The sequence below is a fragment of the Brachycentrus maculatus genome, unplaced genomic scaffold (assembly GCF_059751285.1).
Source record: "Brachycentrus maculatus isolate JH-2025_06_01 unplaced genomic scaffold, ASM5975128v1 h1tg000212l, whole genome shotgun sequence".
Lineage (NCBI taxonomy): Eukaryota > Metazoa > Arthropoda > Insecta > Trichoptera > Brachycentridae > Brachycentrus > Brachycentrus maculatus.
Genome location: NW_028280963.1, coordinates 463,706 through 479,869, shown reverse-complemented (window position 1 = coordinate 479,869; position 16,164 = coordinate 463,706). Strand labels below are relative to the sequence as shown.

Here is a 16,164-nt window from a genome sequence, read left to right as displayed (position 1 = left end):
ATATTGGCGGTACTCGTACACTAATACTTTCACTTGCGAGTGCCCTAACTTAGAAAGTTTTTAAGCAGAACGCCTTTGATCTGTTGATTTTATTTATTTGAGTTTCGATTAAGCTCATAGGCTGCCGCCTAATTATGTAGTTAATTGAAAGAAAATCACGAAAAAATTGCAACTAGTTCAGATCTATTAAATTATATTTATCATTTCCGAAACCTTCTGAAATTGGAAGGATGAAACAAATATCTCTTCAAAGCTTTTTTATAAACCACGGGGAAAATCATTTATATGTTTTTATGTATACTTTTTTATGTACATTTTTTTTTGTTTTTTGGGAATTTCCATCTATGGCAATAACATTTCCATTAATTTATATAAAAAATTAGATCTGATTTAGCTAACTTTAAGAATGTTCTCCCTTAAATTGCTTTATTTGATAAAAATACTAAACTGGAAAGTTATTGAATCAGATTTTTCAAAAAACGTAGTCTTCATCAATTGATAAAAATTGATAAATTTACTGTATTTTTATAGACAGTTTATGACAAAATTCACTGTATGACATGTCTCTTGGAAGTAACTATTTAACATATTAAAGTAGTTTAAAGTACTGCCGTTTTGTTGGAACCAAATGTCGTAGAGATCTCAGACTCCAATTTCAAGCATCAAATTATAAATAGCAGGCACCATTCACAGTAATGTTGTTGCCAGTGTCATTTGAAGAAAAATGGACCTATGTTTCCATCGGCCCATAAACCACACAAAGCCGTTGTTTTTTTGTGGATAAAATAGAAATTCTTGAGTCTCTTCGGGTTGCTTATCATTCAAAATGCGGCAATTTTGCTTATTACTGTAGCCATTGAGCTAGAAATGGGCTTCATTACTGAATAAAATTTTGTTTGAAAACAGCGGAACTTGTTCTATCTTTTCAAGAGCCCAGACTGAAACAGTGTCATATGGGAAGGTTTAATTCTGAGACTGAGCTGCATTTTATAAGCTTTCAAGCTGTTGAGAACGGCGCCGAATCGATTCATTAGAGTCATTCACTCTCTGATACCGCTGCTATATTCTTTTCACTACATACCGGATGTGGTTTAATTAGTCAAGTATTATTACTAATGAACATTGAGACTCAAACTTGAGAACGGTATTGCGAATAGTGGTCTCACTAGGTCGATTATGAATACCATGAGTTGCTCTAAGCACAGAAAACACATTCTTAACTGAATGCCAATTTTCATAATAGAATTGAACAATTTGTAAATGTTGTTGCAGTGCAAGTCTTTCCATGATGAAATGTCAAACAATACTGATCAAAATTACCATGACAGTTCAACTCGACGCAAGCGTGACCTGTCAATAAAAGTCTATTGATAAAATGGTCATAATGAATCACACATTAGTATTCAATGAAATGATTTTAGTATGCGTCAAACACATTCCTCTACTCTCCCCACACTGGCTGATGGTAGCACACTTATTTTATGCTATTCATAGCCTTTACTTCTCTGAAGTGGTACATCATATTCAAATGTTACATATAACAAAATTCTTGATTTTTTTGTTGTTGTAAGAAAACCCAGTACATACTAGCCTAAAAGGAAACCATATTCTACATTTTAAAAAATATAAACAAATAAAATTTCTATTGGGTCTTGTCGATTTAAAATAAAATATATTATGTACAATACGTAAAAAATATCCTATTGAAATGTGCTATGTGCTACTTAGCTATTGTTTAAGGGGGTACTTGCAAACACACAATTCAGTAAGTGATCAGCTGCACGAGAGGCCAGATGTGTCTCGGTGCACAATTTTTTTTTAGAATATGTATTGGAATTTTTTTTTTATATATAGAAAAAATATTTTAAATTTTTTATAACTCCATATGTTTCAATAACTTTTTTCTTTTCAAAACTACATATTTATTTAAAAGTAAAACTTATGTTTTTAATACAAAAACTGTTCGAAGAAAAAATTCAATTATGTTAAATGTTACCTGGGCTTAAAGAAATTTAAGTTGCGGTTTAGTGATTTTACATGTACAACAATATTTACTGTTCAGCAATGTAACTTAGTTGAGTGGTAATGATTGGAATAATTTTTGTTTGCCAATTTCAGCCCCCTTTTAGATATGATCTGTTGCTCTTATCCTCTCCCGGCTCTAAAAATTATTTATCCATGATGCAGTTAAAAAATCTTTATTCAAATTTAGAGTCGAACTCGGTTATTACGAGAAAGAAGAGACCGGCTGAATTTGCTTGTTATATCCGTGAATAGGTATTTTTATAAACATACCCATCACGTGAAGACATGAAGTATCTAGAACGGTAATGGTCACATACATAAAAGTAACGGTCACATACACAACACAAGTCACGATTAAAAAAATACACAATTCACCCGTTACACACGTGTCATATTTTTCTTCAATCCATTTTTCTCATAAAATTTGGAAAATTCTGTGCTTTGGTTACAAAACCATTATATATCAACATCTGTCGATCATAGTTTTACTATTTTTTACCTATTTTTTTGCGGGTCCGTGATGTTCTTTTCAAATGTACATAGATACAAAAATATTTTCTTATTTTTCCACAATGATATTGACACTTGATGATGTATTTTTTTCACGCGCTTTAACATTATTTGCGCCACATTCTATTTCACAAATAATTTTCAGAGTTAAGAGATATTCTCTTATTATTAGACATGTTTGTAATTTGATGGTTTGTTTTTAACTGACCTGCTCTAGAATTGATCTGACATTCCTCACCTCGTAATGTTTATTATGCATTGTACATAGTTACCATAGAACATACAAAATATGGTAACTATCGTGAAAATCTCTGAAACAAGCACATCATTCATAAACTAAAAAAAAAGTTGTTTCTTGTAATAAAGTGCTGAGCTGCCGGCTCTGGTACTTACCTACTGGATGTTTTACATGCAATTTCGACGCTTTTGCAATCTTGTTGGCAAAATCATTAATTAGGTACTTAGTATCCTAACTATTGTCATAAACGTAATCCGATCCTGCCTGTATCAGTTAGGTCAACTGCGGAGTCGAATTTTATTGCTTTTAAAAGATCACACATTAACCCTTTTTAAGAATTTTTTTGACAATATTTTTGCACGTAGCTCGTTATAACTGAATAAATGAATGGAAACAATAATAAACCAAAATGTCAACAAATGTTTCCTCGTTATATATGAGATCTCGCTTTAACCGAGTTCGACTGTATCTATATTTATTATTTTATTTTCAATTAATTCAGATATATTTTGCTAGCTAAATATATTTTAAATTATTTATTTAAAAGTTTTTCTATCATTCAATTATTTCCAATATTTGTACTTCCCTATTTGTTTGTGAATTTTAATATAAATAAAGTGGGTTGAGTTGATATAAATAGTGAAGTTTTATTTTGGTACCTTTATGTTTTTTTCAGTTAATTATTTGTGTTATTTGAACAATGAATCCTCGCTTTATTATCTATTCAAGTAAACAAGTTAATTGACTTGTATATTTTCTGTACAGAGGAAAATTGATGTTACAATGAAGATTTTTAATTATTGTTTATTTAAATTAGTCAATATAAAATTTATATAATGTATATTGTGACATATTATGTAATACATTTTACTATTGATAAAATAGCATTTATATTATTATCTTACAGTAATATAAAACTTCAATGCAATATATTATTTTCTCTGCTTTCATTCATTCTCAATACTTTTTGGCATCTCCATCATATATTTCTAACCCTATGTACATCAAACAATTTTGTGAATATGTTTTTTTCTTAAATGATAATTATATTACTTTCCTACTTATAATTTTACAATTACTGACATATCGGGATTAATGTAAAATATCTTTGTGTAAATATCTGTCTATATCTTTTTGTTGCACAAATTTAATTTTAGAATAAAACACCTAAATAGCTTTCCCCCTTTTATTTTATTTAACCGTGACTGGTTTCATTGTTACCGACTGTAACACTGACAATTGGAAAAAGTTATTTAGTTCTTTTATTCTTATATGAAATGCAGTTCCACCACTAAATGTCAGTGAAAAACACTTAAAGATGATTTTTTTACATGCTGCTTGCGATAATAATTACATCCAAAGCAGATTAATGCTTTCTCGGATTATGAGGTGAGGATATATACAATACATTGTGAGGTAAGTATTTTAGCCAAGATTACATGATCAATTGATATGCAAAAAAAACTGACAATAAGGTCATAATGAAATGTAACATACTAAATTAATGTAGCATAATTGATCAATTGTTCTCAAATGAAATACACATTTTTAAAGTGCGTAAAATTGATAAACAAAAAAAATTTTAAACCTGTTTTGTTTCTGAATTCAATTATTTGGTTCATGGAGTATAATTTTTTGTAAAGTAATATATTTTTATCAATTTGTATTTACTTCTGCATAATGCCTTTATTATTGTAAATGTGCCATCGCGCAGGTCATTTATGTAAATAAGATTATAGTAGTGCCATAATGTTATGAGATCTGGAGGTTTGGAGGACCTTTGAGGTTTTCTTCACTTATGTAAATTAATTAATTTTATAGCATGATTTCTTTAAAATTTATTTGTGTTGAAAACATCATGAAAATTCCTATTTCTATTGTAAATTAGAGTCCATTATATATATATATATATATATATATATATATATATATATATATATATATATATATATATATATATATATATATATATATATATATATGTCTTTTAACCACTTCTGTGGTCAATATCTTCTCTGGAAAAAAGTGAGTCAGAAGAAGGCACCCTTTTTTTCACTATTATGTTTGGGATTTGGATGAGTGTTGGCATTGTACGTCGATTTGTCAGTAAAATAAAATTTAAATGTTAAAATCCACAAGTCACTCACATCGCGCGATGCGTTCTCTAGACTGGTGGGGAATGACCCGAGCTGGATTCGGGCATATCACTATAAAAAGGTTTTGTGTACGATGTGCTCAAACTGGATTCGGGCAAATCACTGTGTCAGAAAAATACCTACCCGAATTGCATTCGGGCAAATCACACAAGGGTTAATACAATAGTCCGACAACAATATTTTTATAATTTTTTTTTTCAAATCTTAGTTATTTGTAATTTAGTACATAATAAGGATTATTGAATATGAAAAACTTATTACCACATTTATAATTTTTAATTTATACAACTCAACATTAGAAAATCACTTACTTGAAACACGTATGTTTTATTTAAATTATAATGTCTTTGCTAATTATGTTTAATATTGTAATTTTCCATCATTGACAAATCACTTTTTTTGTAGAAATGAATTATTCTACAATAATTGGCAAACAATATGATTATTCTGAAATTTTATTTGTTTTTGTTTGTAAAACCTCGTTTATTATAATTTTAGACATTTGTAACAGTTATTTTCCATAATTAAGTTAATGATGACATTTTGACAAGGTAATAATGATGAATAGCAATGGAGCCAGTATGCATTTTGCATTTACGAGTGTATCACTTTGACATTATCAATGTAAATATTTATTGTGATCTTGTTTTAATGTTTGTAAAATAATTGATGTAGTTATTTTCTTTCCAGGCAGAAGAGTTACGCGCTCCAGTGCGCCTACAAGAACTTCTGAGTCTGAACTCTTAGCTCAAGGTGACATTGTCATTGATTTGGACATTCTCGGTGACACTGATTTTGGTAAACATTTGTGTAAATTTATTAGTTCACACCCTTGTTTGGCAAATAGTAACAATTTAGTTATTATCTAAAAAAATATTTTCTGTATTTATAGACTCGAGTGTATCATCGACAGCAAATTGTAACGAAAACATCAAGGTTGAAGATTCAATTAGTTCCCAAATTAAAGAAGATAAAAAGGAAGTAGTAAAAGCTAAAGACATTGCTGCGGATATTAATAAATATATTTACAATAAATGCAATTCATTGCCTTGCGAGCAGTATTTTACACCGAATGGTTTCAAATGTCCAAACTGTTACCGAACTTACAATGCGAGGAAGAATCTCGTCCGCCACATTAACTTGGAATGTGGAAGGGAACCGCAGTACAAGTGCCCGCACTGTCCTCACGGAAACCACCGTCGCAACGAGCTGAAACGCCATATTCAGAAGAAACATCAAACCGACACTTTGCAGAAAGCCACACTTCTCATATCTCCAAAATAATCCGATCCGTATACATATATTCATCACTGTGTCGTATTTTATTACCATTCGTGATGTAATAATCGTATCTTATGGGTTATATCTGTTATCGTAAATTTTTAGTTCTGCTTTTTTGTGGAAGCCTTTCGATGGTGCCTTAATACTGTAAACTGAATTTACACTAGCGTAGTTTTTAATATTTTTTTTTACTTATTTACAATCGTATTAATATTATATTTTAAGCTCCTATTTTATAAAAATTCTTTAAAATTGCTGTCGCAAATCTGTGATATTTAAATTGAAGGAGTAATGTCTACAAATAATATAAGATCTATGTTAAATTAAAAAAAATATATACTTGGGATTCATATTTATAGAAACAATCCTGTTATTCTCGCATATCTAAAATCTGATTTTTGGATCGTTTGGATCCTCTTTATATAGTAAAATATAAACTGTTACTAAAATACTATATTTTGATTCATTTTATTATTATTAAACAAACATAAAATCGAGGATACAACATGTATCGATAAATAAAAGTTTTGTGCCTTTATTAAATTTAAGATAAATAGACTGATTGTGTAATGTGTCTTCCGATGATTTTAATATTGGAAATCATACATTTTATGTGTATTTTTATACTTTAAATATATTTACTATTATATTATATTAATGGTTTTATTATTTTTTCACTAGTTCTAATAGAGTATGTACAGAAGGGTTAACATCATGCAATCAGGAAAATATTCATTTATATTTAAAAAAAAATGTTATAGGGACATCATGTTTTCAGATTCAGATTGGAAGAAGTAGCAATAGGAGGGAATGGAATTGCACCTTCACCCGGTCACCCGACATTCCGCACCCTGTACCCCAATATTACAAAAGTATATGAAAATGATTGTCGTTCGCTACTTTTACTTTTAACAAAATATTTTTTGTTTAACACGCATGTACGCATGGTACAAGTCTTTTATTTTTTTTTTATTTATGAATTTACAGTTTCGGTTTATGTAGTTATTTTTCAGTAGCTATTGGACTATTTAATGTATTAATATTTTGGTTGGCTATTTATGTGAAATGAGTATGTTTGTTTGCGTTCCGGCTTTTGTAATGTTTTCCGTCAGCGGGTGTGGGAGTTCCTCTCGGTGTTGATGCGGCGTTTGTTTGCAGATGAGGGCGAGCTGGAGACGGAGCGGCTACTGCGGAACAACAACGTGGTGGACAAGGCGGCGGAGGAGAGGCTGGTGAAGGAGGAGTCGGAGGCGGAGTACGACCTGGACGAAATCCAGCTGCCCGACGAGGCGGAGGTGTTCGGCGAGGGCGTGCGGCGCTCGCGCGGCCGGCCCGCGGGCGCGGAGCCGCCGCAGCAGTTCGAGTGCCGGCACTGCGGCAAGCGCTACCGCTGGAAGTCCACGCTGCGGCGCCACGAGAGCGTCGAGTGCGGAGGCAAGCCGCCGGCGCACGCCTGCCCCTACTGCCTCTACCGTGCCAAGCAGCGCGGCAACCTCGGGGTGCACATCCGCAAGCACCACAATGCGCACTGGGTCACCTTCGCCGACACCAAACTCAGAAAGACCAAGAAGTTCACTCTGTGAAACTGTCCCGTGTTCTTACACTTTATACCTTTTTACGATTTGCCAAAGTTTTTTTGAACCAAAACTGTACAAGATTTTTTTATTTATTTTCAGAGAAATTTATTCTTTATATATTTTTATATATTGTTATTATCGTATCGTAAACATTCCCGAGAATTACTCGAGTGATATGCGTGTCGGAAACTAGCGATATTATTTACGGAGTCGATGCAAATAATATTATCACTCTGGCCTAGAATTATTTTCGGATTACCGTAATCTCTCGTTAGGTGAATTAGAAAAATTAAGACTGATGATGAAATGGTATTTTAAATGTCTTATCAGTTTTTCTATAATTTATAACTATTTGGGTACCTTTGACTGAGAAAGACTCAACATGTCAGTTAATTTAAGTGCCTTTGCGCTATGTTGTTAGTTGATTTAAAAATATTACTAATATTAAAAGGAAAATCTATATAAAATGTTAATAATAAATTTTATTAGGCTAGAAAATATTCCAAATAGAAATATATACATATATTTATTAATAATATTTCATTAGCGTTTTATATTTTGCAATAAGAATAAGTGAAAATATTGTTGACTCGTTTTCTTTTCGTACTTTACTAAATTGTTAAAGAGAATGTGATGTTTTTTTTTAAATTGTTATAAATTGATTTCTATACATATATATTTATATATGGGTTCTCTGGTTGACTGTTAATTAAAATAAATATTAAAAATTGTACGGATGTGTTTTTATTTAATTGTTAAGGATGTTAAAATTTTAATTGTATCATGTTCTGGTGTGAAAAAAAATGTTTCAGCTGGCTAAAGGATTGGCACACGACAGACGGTCCCTCCCAGAAATGGTAATAACTTCCACTCATATTAGTCGCATGGATTTACTGTCCCATATTCACCGTTACTAACACCAGCCGTATTTTCAGGTGGACGGAACGGGGAGCACCCAAGCAACCCTGCATACACGGTAAGGAAAGTCATCCTGACATGAAGAGCGACAACTTCCATCGCAACGTGTCTATGTGTTTCTTATTTGTGCTTTAGATATTTCACGTCACGCCTTGATTTTTGTTTTGTATTCTAACATTTTTTTTTGTTTTTGTACGGTGTCATAGTAATAAATGTTTTTTTCCTAATTTTATTTTGTTTTTATTTAATGCCTTGGTTTTTATATAGAATTTAAATATTTCCTTAATCGCTTCCGACGCTACCGTTAGGTAAGTATCCGCTTATCGTTCACATATATTCACACCCATTGACGGCATGCACAATGGAATGTACTAAATGTTCACTGTCTTCATCTCTGCTTCACACAAATCGCTTTATCTTGCTGAATATTGCAAAAATTGTCTGGGCTTGTTAACATTATTATTTATCGGTGTTATAGAATTTCAGCGAGATTGTTGCCGTGTAAATCTGTTTGTATGTAAATTTGAATTACATCACAAAACAAGTCTCGATACAATTTATGTAAACCATGAATCTATAACACTTATGAAGAATCTGTTATATTAGAAGCTTATATAAATATTTATCCACTTTTAATTATGTTATTCATTTCCTCTATTGCACATCATAGAGTAGTTTCAGAAATTGTGCTAATCGATCATCACTTATTTCAAATACACAATCTCAAAATAAATGTAATTTTCTGTTTTCTAATGTTTGTGTGTATTTCTCAATGTTTTATGCATGCTCGTTAAATATGTACATATTAACATAAAATGGCAAGATCGAATCCCAATAATAATTTTGGATAATTTATATAGCGCTATATTCGTAAGATACTATCTCAAGGGGAATATACCATTCATTCTAAGATTAATGTATTTTTACATATGTATCCCTTTATAATATTTCAGTCCACTTGATATTGTATTTTACAAGTTGCGAACATAAACATCTTTTTTTTATTATTTCATACTGATAATTCTCACGTGACATTTTAAAATGTGACACATTATTTACCGCTATTGTTAAATAAGGGAATTTCAAATTATGTTTCCCATGTCGGGAAAATAATTACGTGAGGACTAACTGTATACAAAACCACCAATCGTAGTAACAGGTCTTCTGCCCAGTTTTAAAATTTAGAATGTAAAAAAAAAAAAAAAATCTATGATTGTTATTAACATGTGGTCCAACCATTTTTGTAACATACTAAGTAGTGACTGCTTTAATTGTAATTGGAAGAATTATATATATGTAGCCATGATTATGTCATGTCATCAGGACTTCTCTTGCCATGATGTCATGGTTCTGACACCCTCGGACACTGCAATGCAGTTGGTATCATTGACTCTTGGCATAAAAACCTAGAAATACACTGAGTGATTCCTGCAGTTTTGTGTTTTGTTATCTGTACAATTTAGCCAAAATATATGTTTTGAAATTGGGTAGGCTCCGTCTCATTCCCAGTTAGTGTAAATAAGTGTACTGTCGGGTGTGGGTTGTTGCGTTGTGTGATCGGTTGGTTGCGTGTGTTACAGCGGAGGACGTGAGCTTCACGCGCATCGGCGGGCTGACGTGGGACCAGTGGTCGGCGCGGCTGGCGCTGCCCGTCATGGCGGGGCTGCGGGACGCGGGCTCGCCGGGGGGCGGCTTCGCGTGCTCCGACTGCGGCCGCGTCTACAAGCTCAAGTCCTCGCTGCGCAACCACCAGAAGTGGGAGTGCGGCAAGGAGCCGCAGTTCCAGTGCCCGCACTGCGTGTACCGCGCCAAGCAGAAGATGCACATCGCCCGCCACATGGAGCGCATGCACCGAGAGAAAGTCTACCTCAAGTCCGACCAGGCGCTCCGCCCCGACAACATTGACGCTTGCACATAGCCATAACTGCCCGCAGCCCTGTTCCTAGTTCACCTCATTCCCACAATGTAAAGCTACTCGGGAAACTTCTGTCGCGTTAGTCGGTTTTCTTTTCTAGTTGTGGGTCAATGCCATGTAAGGCTCCCAACTTCGCCGCGAGCCATAGCCGTGTAGATTTTTTATAAGGTATGTAGACAAAAACCTTCATTTATGAAATACAACAGAAGTTTTCCAATAGCCTAATCATTTTATAGCGAGCATTTACTAGTGTTTAATAATGACGGTAAAGTGAATCATAGAACAAATAAATAAGGATTAAAACAATTTTTTTTTAGATTTCAAGCTAAATATTAAAATTTGGTTAGGTCGTTTTCTCAAAATGCCCGGGAAAAGTTTAATCAAGGTGCTATTTGAAGTGAAGTTATATGCATTCAACAGTGCATATTATAAACAAAAAAAAATTAATTGCTCATAATTGAATTAAAACTATAGATATGTATTTAATTTTGGTTGCTGCATTACCTTACGTTGATATTTATTACCTTCAGTTTAGCAAGTTTTCAATTTTATGCATTTTCATTTACAATAAACGCATTTAATGGGAATATTCATATGAAAAGCTGTCTTAAGCAAACAAATTAAAATCATGTATTCAAAGCAATTACCCAAAAAAATGTGTTGCCAACTGTTACTCAACCCTGTGGTTATTTTATTACGTGTTATGAAAAATTCTCATTAATTAATTGTCAGTAAAATTCATGTTAATCGGATTGAAAAAAAAATCTCCAGTCTCTTACTGATTTCAATCTGGCAGGCCAGAAACTAATGACTGGATGTATTAAAAAAATGCCTAAACTACCGGCACTAAGGACGATAAGGTTCACGCGTAAAGTGACTTACTACTGATGACAATAATTTTTAGGAATTCGTACTGTGAAGGAATAGGTCCAAAATAAATAAATATTATTTCACTATATTCTACTCTGTAATATTATACGTGAAGTATAATTATTACCATTGGTGCAAAATAGCAACGCAATTGGCACAATTTCAGTTAACTTTTAGTCTGGTGCTTTGTCAGCTATTTTCCTGTAATTAATAAAAGAATTTTTATATTATTCAAAGTTGTTATGGATACATATAAATATTAGAAAGCAAAGACGGTGTAAGCGACCCCTGAACATCCGACAAGTTGATTATTAATTACATTTTTTCTTTATCTAATGTGCAAGTTTTAGTGTAATTTTAATGCTTTTGCCATCAACTTTTTTTGGGTATCAACCAAGATAAAATTTGCATTTGGAATGTAATGTTTAATAAACTAGGTTTTCAGATGTACAAGGTGAATCAAATATCAGTTTTTAATTTTGTTTATTTAGGAGATATAACATAAATATCATTTTTTTCTCATATACAATAAGTTCTGAATGCATTTCTTTTTAAACAATTTCAAAGATTTTTTTATTCCATCATAAAAAGAGGCATGTTTACAGCCATTTCCGTAAGGATCAAAGAAAAAAGAACCATAAAAAAGTATTTAAACATTAATATCAACAAAAAAATTGTTTTTGAAAGTCAAGTTTAACATGGTTTTGCAAGCTTATGAGTAATTCATGCTTGTCATTGCGATTGCATATAATAAGATTTTTGGCTTTGTTCCAAGAAAAAATTGGTTATTTACCCTTACCGGCCCGTTACCGGAATTTATTAAATATTTTATTCACCCACACTATTAAATCTGGCACAATGTTAGTGATTCTTAGCAACAACAAAATAGATTTATTTTGTGCAAAATTCTCAATCTGATGTTTATGCCCTTTTTGCTTTTCATCATCAATATACTCAATTAATATCACAGTATTGCAGTCTAAGGTTATTACAGAAGAGAATACGTTAAAAAAATTATAGTCATCAATATGACCACAAACATTGAAATAACATAGTAAAGATAGATTTCCCATGTCTGTGTTAATTTGACATTTACGACCAATAATTGTAATATATAGTAAATATTTGTATTCTATATATATATATATATATATACAAATATTTACTATATATATATATATATATATATATATATATATATATATATATATATATATATATATATATATATATATATTAATCCTTCACTGGAAATAAATTTGTGCCTAAACAACTATGCAAGTAAAAATAAGTGCATATCTCATAATAATGTTACTTAATTTCTGATTGAAGAATAGAAATATCTTTAAGATTCATAATCATTGTCCTTTTTTTATTCATTATGCAGTTTTACAATATAATTTATATTAATTTAGATCGCTAGCTGATGAATTTTTTTACATTATTTTGCAATGCGTAAATTATTAACTGCTCATTTAAAGAATAGTTTAACACATTGCGTTAATTTTCCTTCAGTTTGAAGGTTTTTTTTTTTTTAATATACTTAGGTTTAAAAATGTTTTTTGTAAGGCACAATCAGTAATAATTTCCGAAGTGATTGCCAGTGATGTTATGATAGCGAATATGCTAAAAGCTGTGTAATTTTGCATTTCCAATACTCTTATTATTAGACTGTGAGACATTTGAATAGTTAATAAAGCAGCACTAAATAGAACAGTGAAGTTGCTGTTGCACGCTGCAAACACGATATTCCTATACCACTGTGCCTTTCCGTAGATTTATGATGTAGACGTAAGTTAGATTTATGTTCTGCATAATATAGTAAGAACTATTAATGTAAGATATTTTTCAGGGTGTTATATACATATTATATCTCGTCTATTTCTCCCGCTAAATTTTAGGTGTCGGTTTTGCTCTGAATTGGCTGTTATTTTACAATGTTGTAGACATAGGTGAATAGCAGTAATTCTAGCAAGTGGATGAGAAATGCTCAATGTATGCACAATTTAGTGTGGTAACTAGCGAAGAGTGAGGAAGATGGTAGCGGGAGTGGGAGTGGGAGAGATTAGGTAAAACAGTGAGAGGGGAAAATACCCCAAACCTTTTAAGTCAGTCCGAGTCAGTTTGATTGATTTTGTATTTATTTTATCCTTTTGGATTTATATTTTGCCATATTGCATGTTCCATTATATTGTGGTAATACTCATTATTTGTATGTTTTCTATCTCATATGTTAGTTAGAATATGAGCATCGTACATGTTACTGTAGATCACATTTGTGGACATTTGTCACCGCTTGTCGACTGGGAAGTTCTCTGAGGTTCGATGCGGTTATGTATGCACCGGCGATTGTAGTGTTATTTTGCTTTATATTTAATATCGCTTTTGATACTTTTTTGCATTTATTGCCTAGACTAATGTATATTAGACCTAAATATCGGGTTGGAAGTATTTACAGAATTTATTGACACTGAACAGGGTTTGTACAAATGCAACAGATTGCATCCTGTTTGTGCTAGTGATTTATTTTTAGAACATAGAATTTTACCATCATCTTACAAGTCAATAAAATTCAAAACTAATTTTACATTTTTCCACACTATTATTCTTTATAGTTATGTACAATTTACTTTGCGAAGGCATCATCTTATACTTTTTAGTTATCGTGGTATCGACTATCATATCGTCTCTTACTAGCTTAAATGTAACGAGTTTATTTTGTGAAATTTTATATTGACATCTGCTCGATGACAAATTTATACACATATTGTCATTATTGTTTCTGCAATATCTACTCTGTGCCCACCTTCAAATTCTGATTACCTTATGCTTTACTTTTTCCTCTTTATTTCTTTTTCACAAAAAATTATCGGGCTTTTCAGCTTGAAAACAATGCAGAGGCAAGATTCATAATTATGAACATACAGTCAAACTTGATATATTCCGGTGGAGATGCAAAAAGAAAATTGTGAGGGTAGATTTTTTATGAGAATAACCTGTGCACACCATGGCTTTTAGCCATGCTTTCTATTACATTATTTTTACACAACTTTTGCAGTGTTTTTGTTCTTAAGTGATTTGACCGAACGTCTTTATCCAACTCATATTTTATCATTTTGTTAAGCTTACATTCTAGTTGAGACCACGTAGATTAAGGAATACATATAACACTACCACTAGTGGGTTTATTGCTAATTGGAAAATTCTTATTACATATCAAAATTCAATATAAAAAGTTGATTTTATCATTTTAAAGAAGTTAAATTTATCCTTTAACTTGAAAACAATATTTTTTTTTAAATTATTTAATGAGAAATATGATTAAAATGATATTAAGAAATTTTCTTGAAGCGTAAATCCATTATCTGGCAAACACAGAGTTAGTCAGTAGATATGCCTCGCTTGTACCTGTAGCTGTGACTGATGGCAACCGCATCAGGTGGCGCACAACTCTGTGCTTCCCATTACATAATATTTCTACTTGTAAGATTGAGCCTCGATGAACAATTTATTTTTGTAAGACTTGTGCGGCCTATTTGTACATTTTTATTTCTATCTTTATATTTTATATACTAAGTAGGTAATTGCCCATGTGCCTTAGTATACCTCGAATCGATCTTTTGTTTACAATTTACCTTTTTTTTTATTTTTACGCCGCATTTACTTCTTGACATTCAATGAATAAAGCAACTTTTTTTATAATTTATTTTTTTCCTCCACCTTTTATCCATTTTTTCCCATCCACATTTTGTTTTCTTCATTTTCAACCTTCTAAGAAATAAAATCAAAATGAAAGATACAAATATGTCCAAAGTATGTATGATGACAAATTTAATTGTATCCATGTTCCAAAAATTTAATACATGATGGAACACATTCCGTTATATGCCGTACTGATTTACATGTTATCTTCTTAGTATTAAACTCTTGTTATCATGTTATGTTATCAGGCGTAATATTTGCTAAAGAATGCGAAAATTCAGGATTATTCCCTTTTCCTAATTATCTTGGAGGAAATCTTAATAGTTTGTTAAATTTCCATGTTACCTAAGGTGTTTATTTTTTTATTAAAAGTCAGTCTTGCGTGAACTAAGTGCCAGATTTACAAAGTTTATTTAGCACCAGAGCCCTGTAACTTGCTCACAAGGGAGGGAAGAATATCTATTAATTTATTTAACTAAGTAAGCAAGTTCCAGTATGTTATAGGGTGCCAGACTCAGTGCTGTACAGACATGCCTTTACTTTTGAATGTCACCGCATTGAAGAAGGGTAGGGCGCATGGTGGATAATGTTGGCCATCAGGAAGCGTGTGGTCGGGTAGTAATTCAAGAGGCAACATTTGTCAGTCTCTAGCTGAGACAGTGTATTTTATAATCAACCTTTTTGGGTGAAGAGTAGATCAGCAAGACAATTTAAACTTCATTTAATTTTTTTTAAATTTTCTATTTCCCTTTTAGACTAATCAGTATTATAATTTTCCATTAGTGAAGCTCTTTCTTCTCATACATAATAGTTAAAACTGGGATTAGTTTAATTTGTCTTTCGGCTCAAATAATAGAATGTGTTTCTAATGAAATTAAGTTTTCACACAGGATGGAAAATCGTTTGGAGGTTTGTTTCAGGAGTGATGTGGAATTATGAGGACTGCAGGAAGTGCCAACTCTTCCTTGGAAA

General features: G+C 31.8%; 1 protein-coding gene across 8 annotated transcripts in view; it reads left to right on the top strand.

Annotated features, from left to right (window-relative positions):
- Positions 1 to 16,164, top strand: part of LOC148307057 (longitudinals lacking protein, isoforms A/B/D/L-like) — a 31,863-nt gene that overhangs the window by 13,593 nt on the left and 2,106 nt on the right. The window contains exons 6-7 of one of the 8 annotated variants that reach the window (XM_088264027.1): positions 5,620 to 5,727; positions 7,369 to 8,220. The exons of 1 other annotated variant lie outside the window; for it this stretch is intronic. In XM_088264027.1, the coding sequence (XP_088120153.1) occupies positions 5,620 to 5,727; positions 7,369 to 7,793 (533 nt within the window). In that variant the 3' untranslated portion in view covers positions 7,794 to 8,220. Of the gene's footprint in view, positions 1 to 5,619; positions 5,728 to 5,821; positions 6,863 to 7,368; positions 8,230 to 10,285; positions 12,165 to 16,164 lie in introns of those variants that run through there. 6 more of the 8 variants (XM_088264028.1, XM_088264029.1, XM_088264030.1 and 3 more) reach the window with 6 other exon arrangements.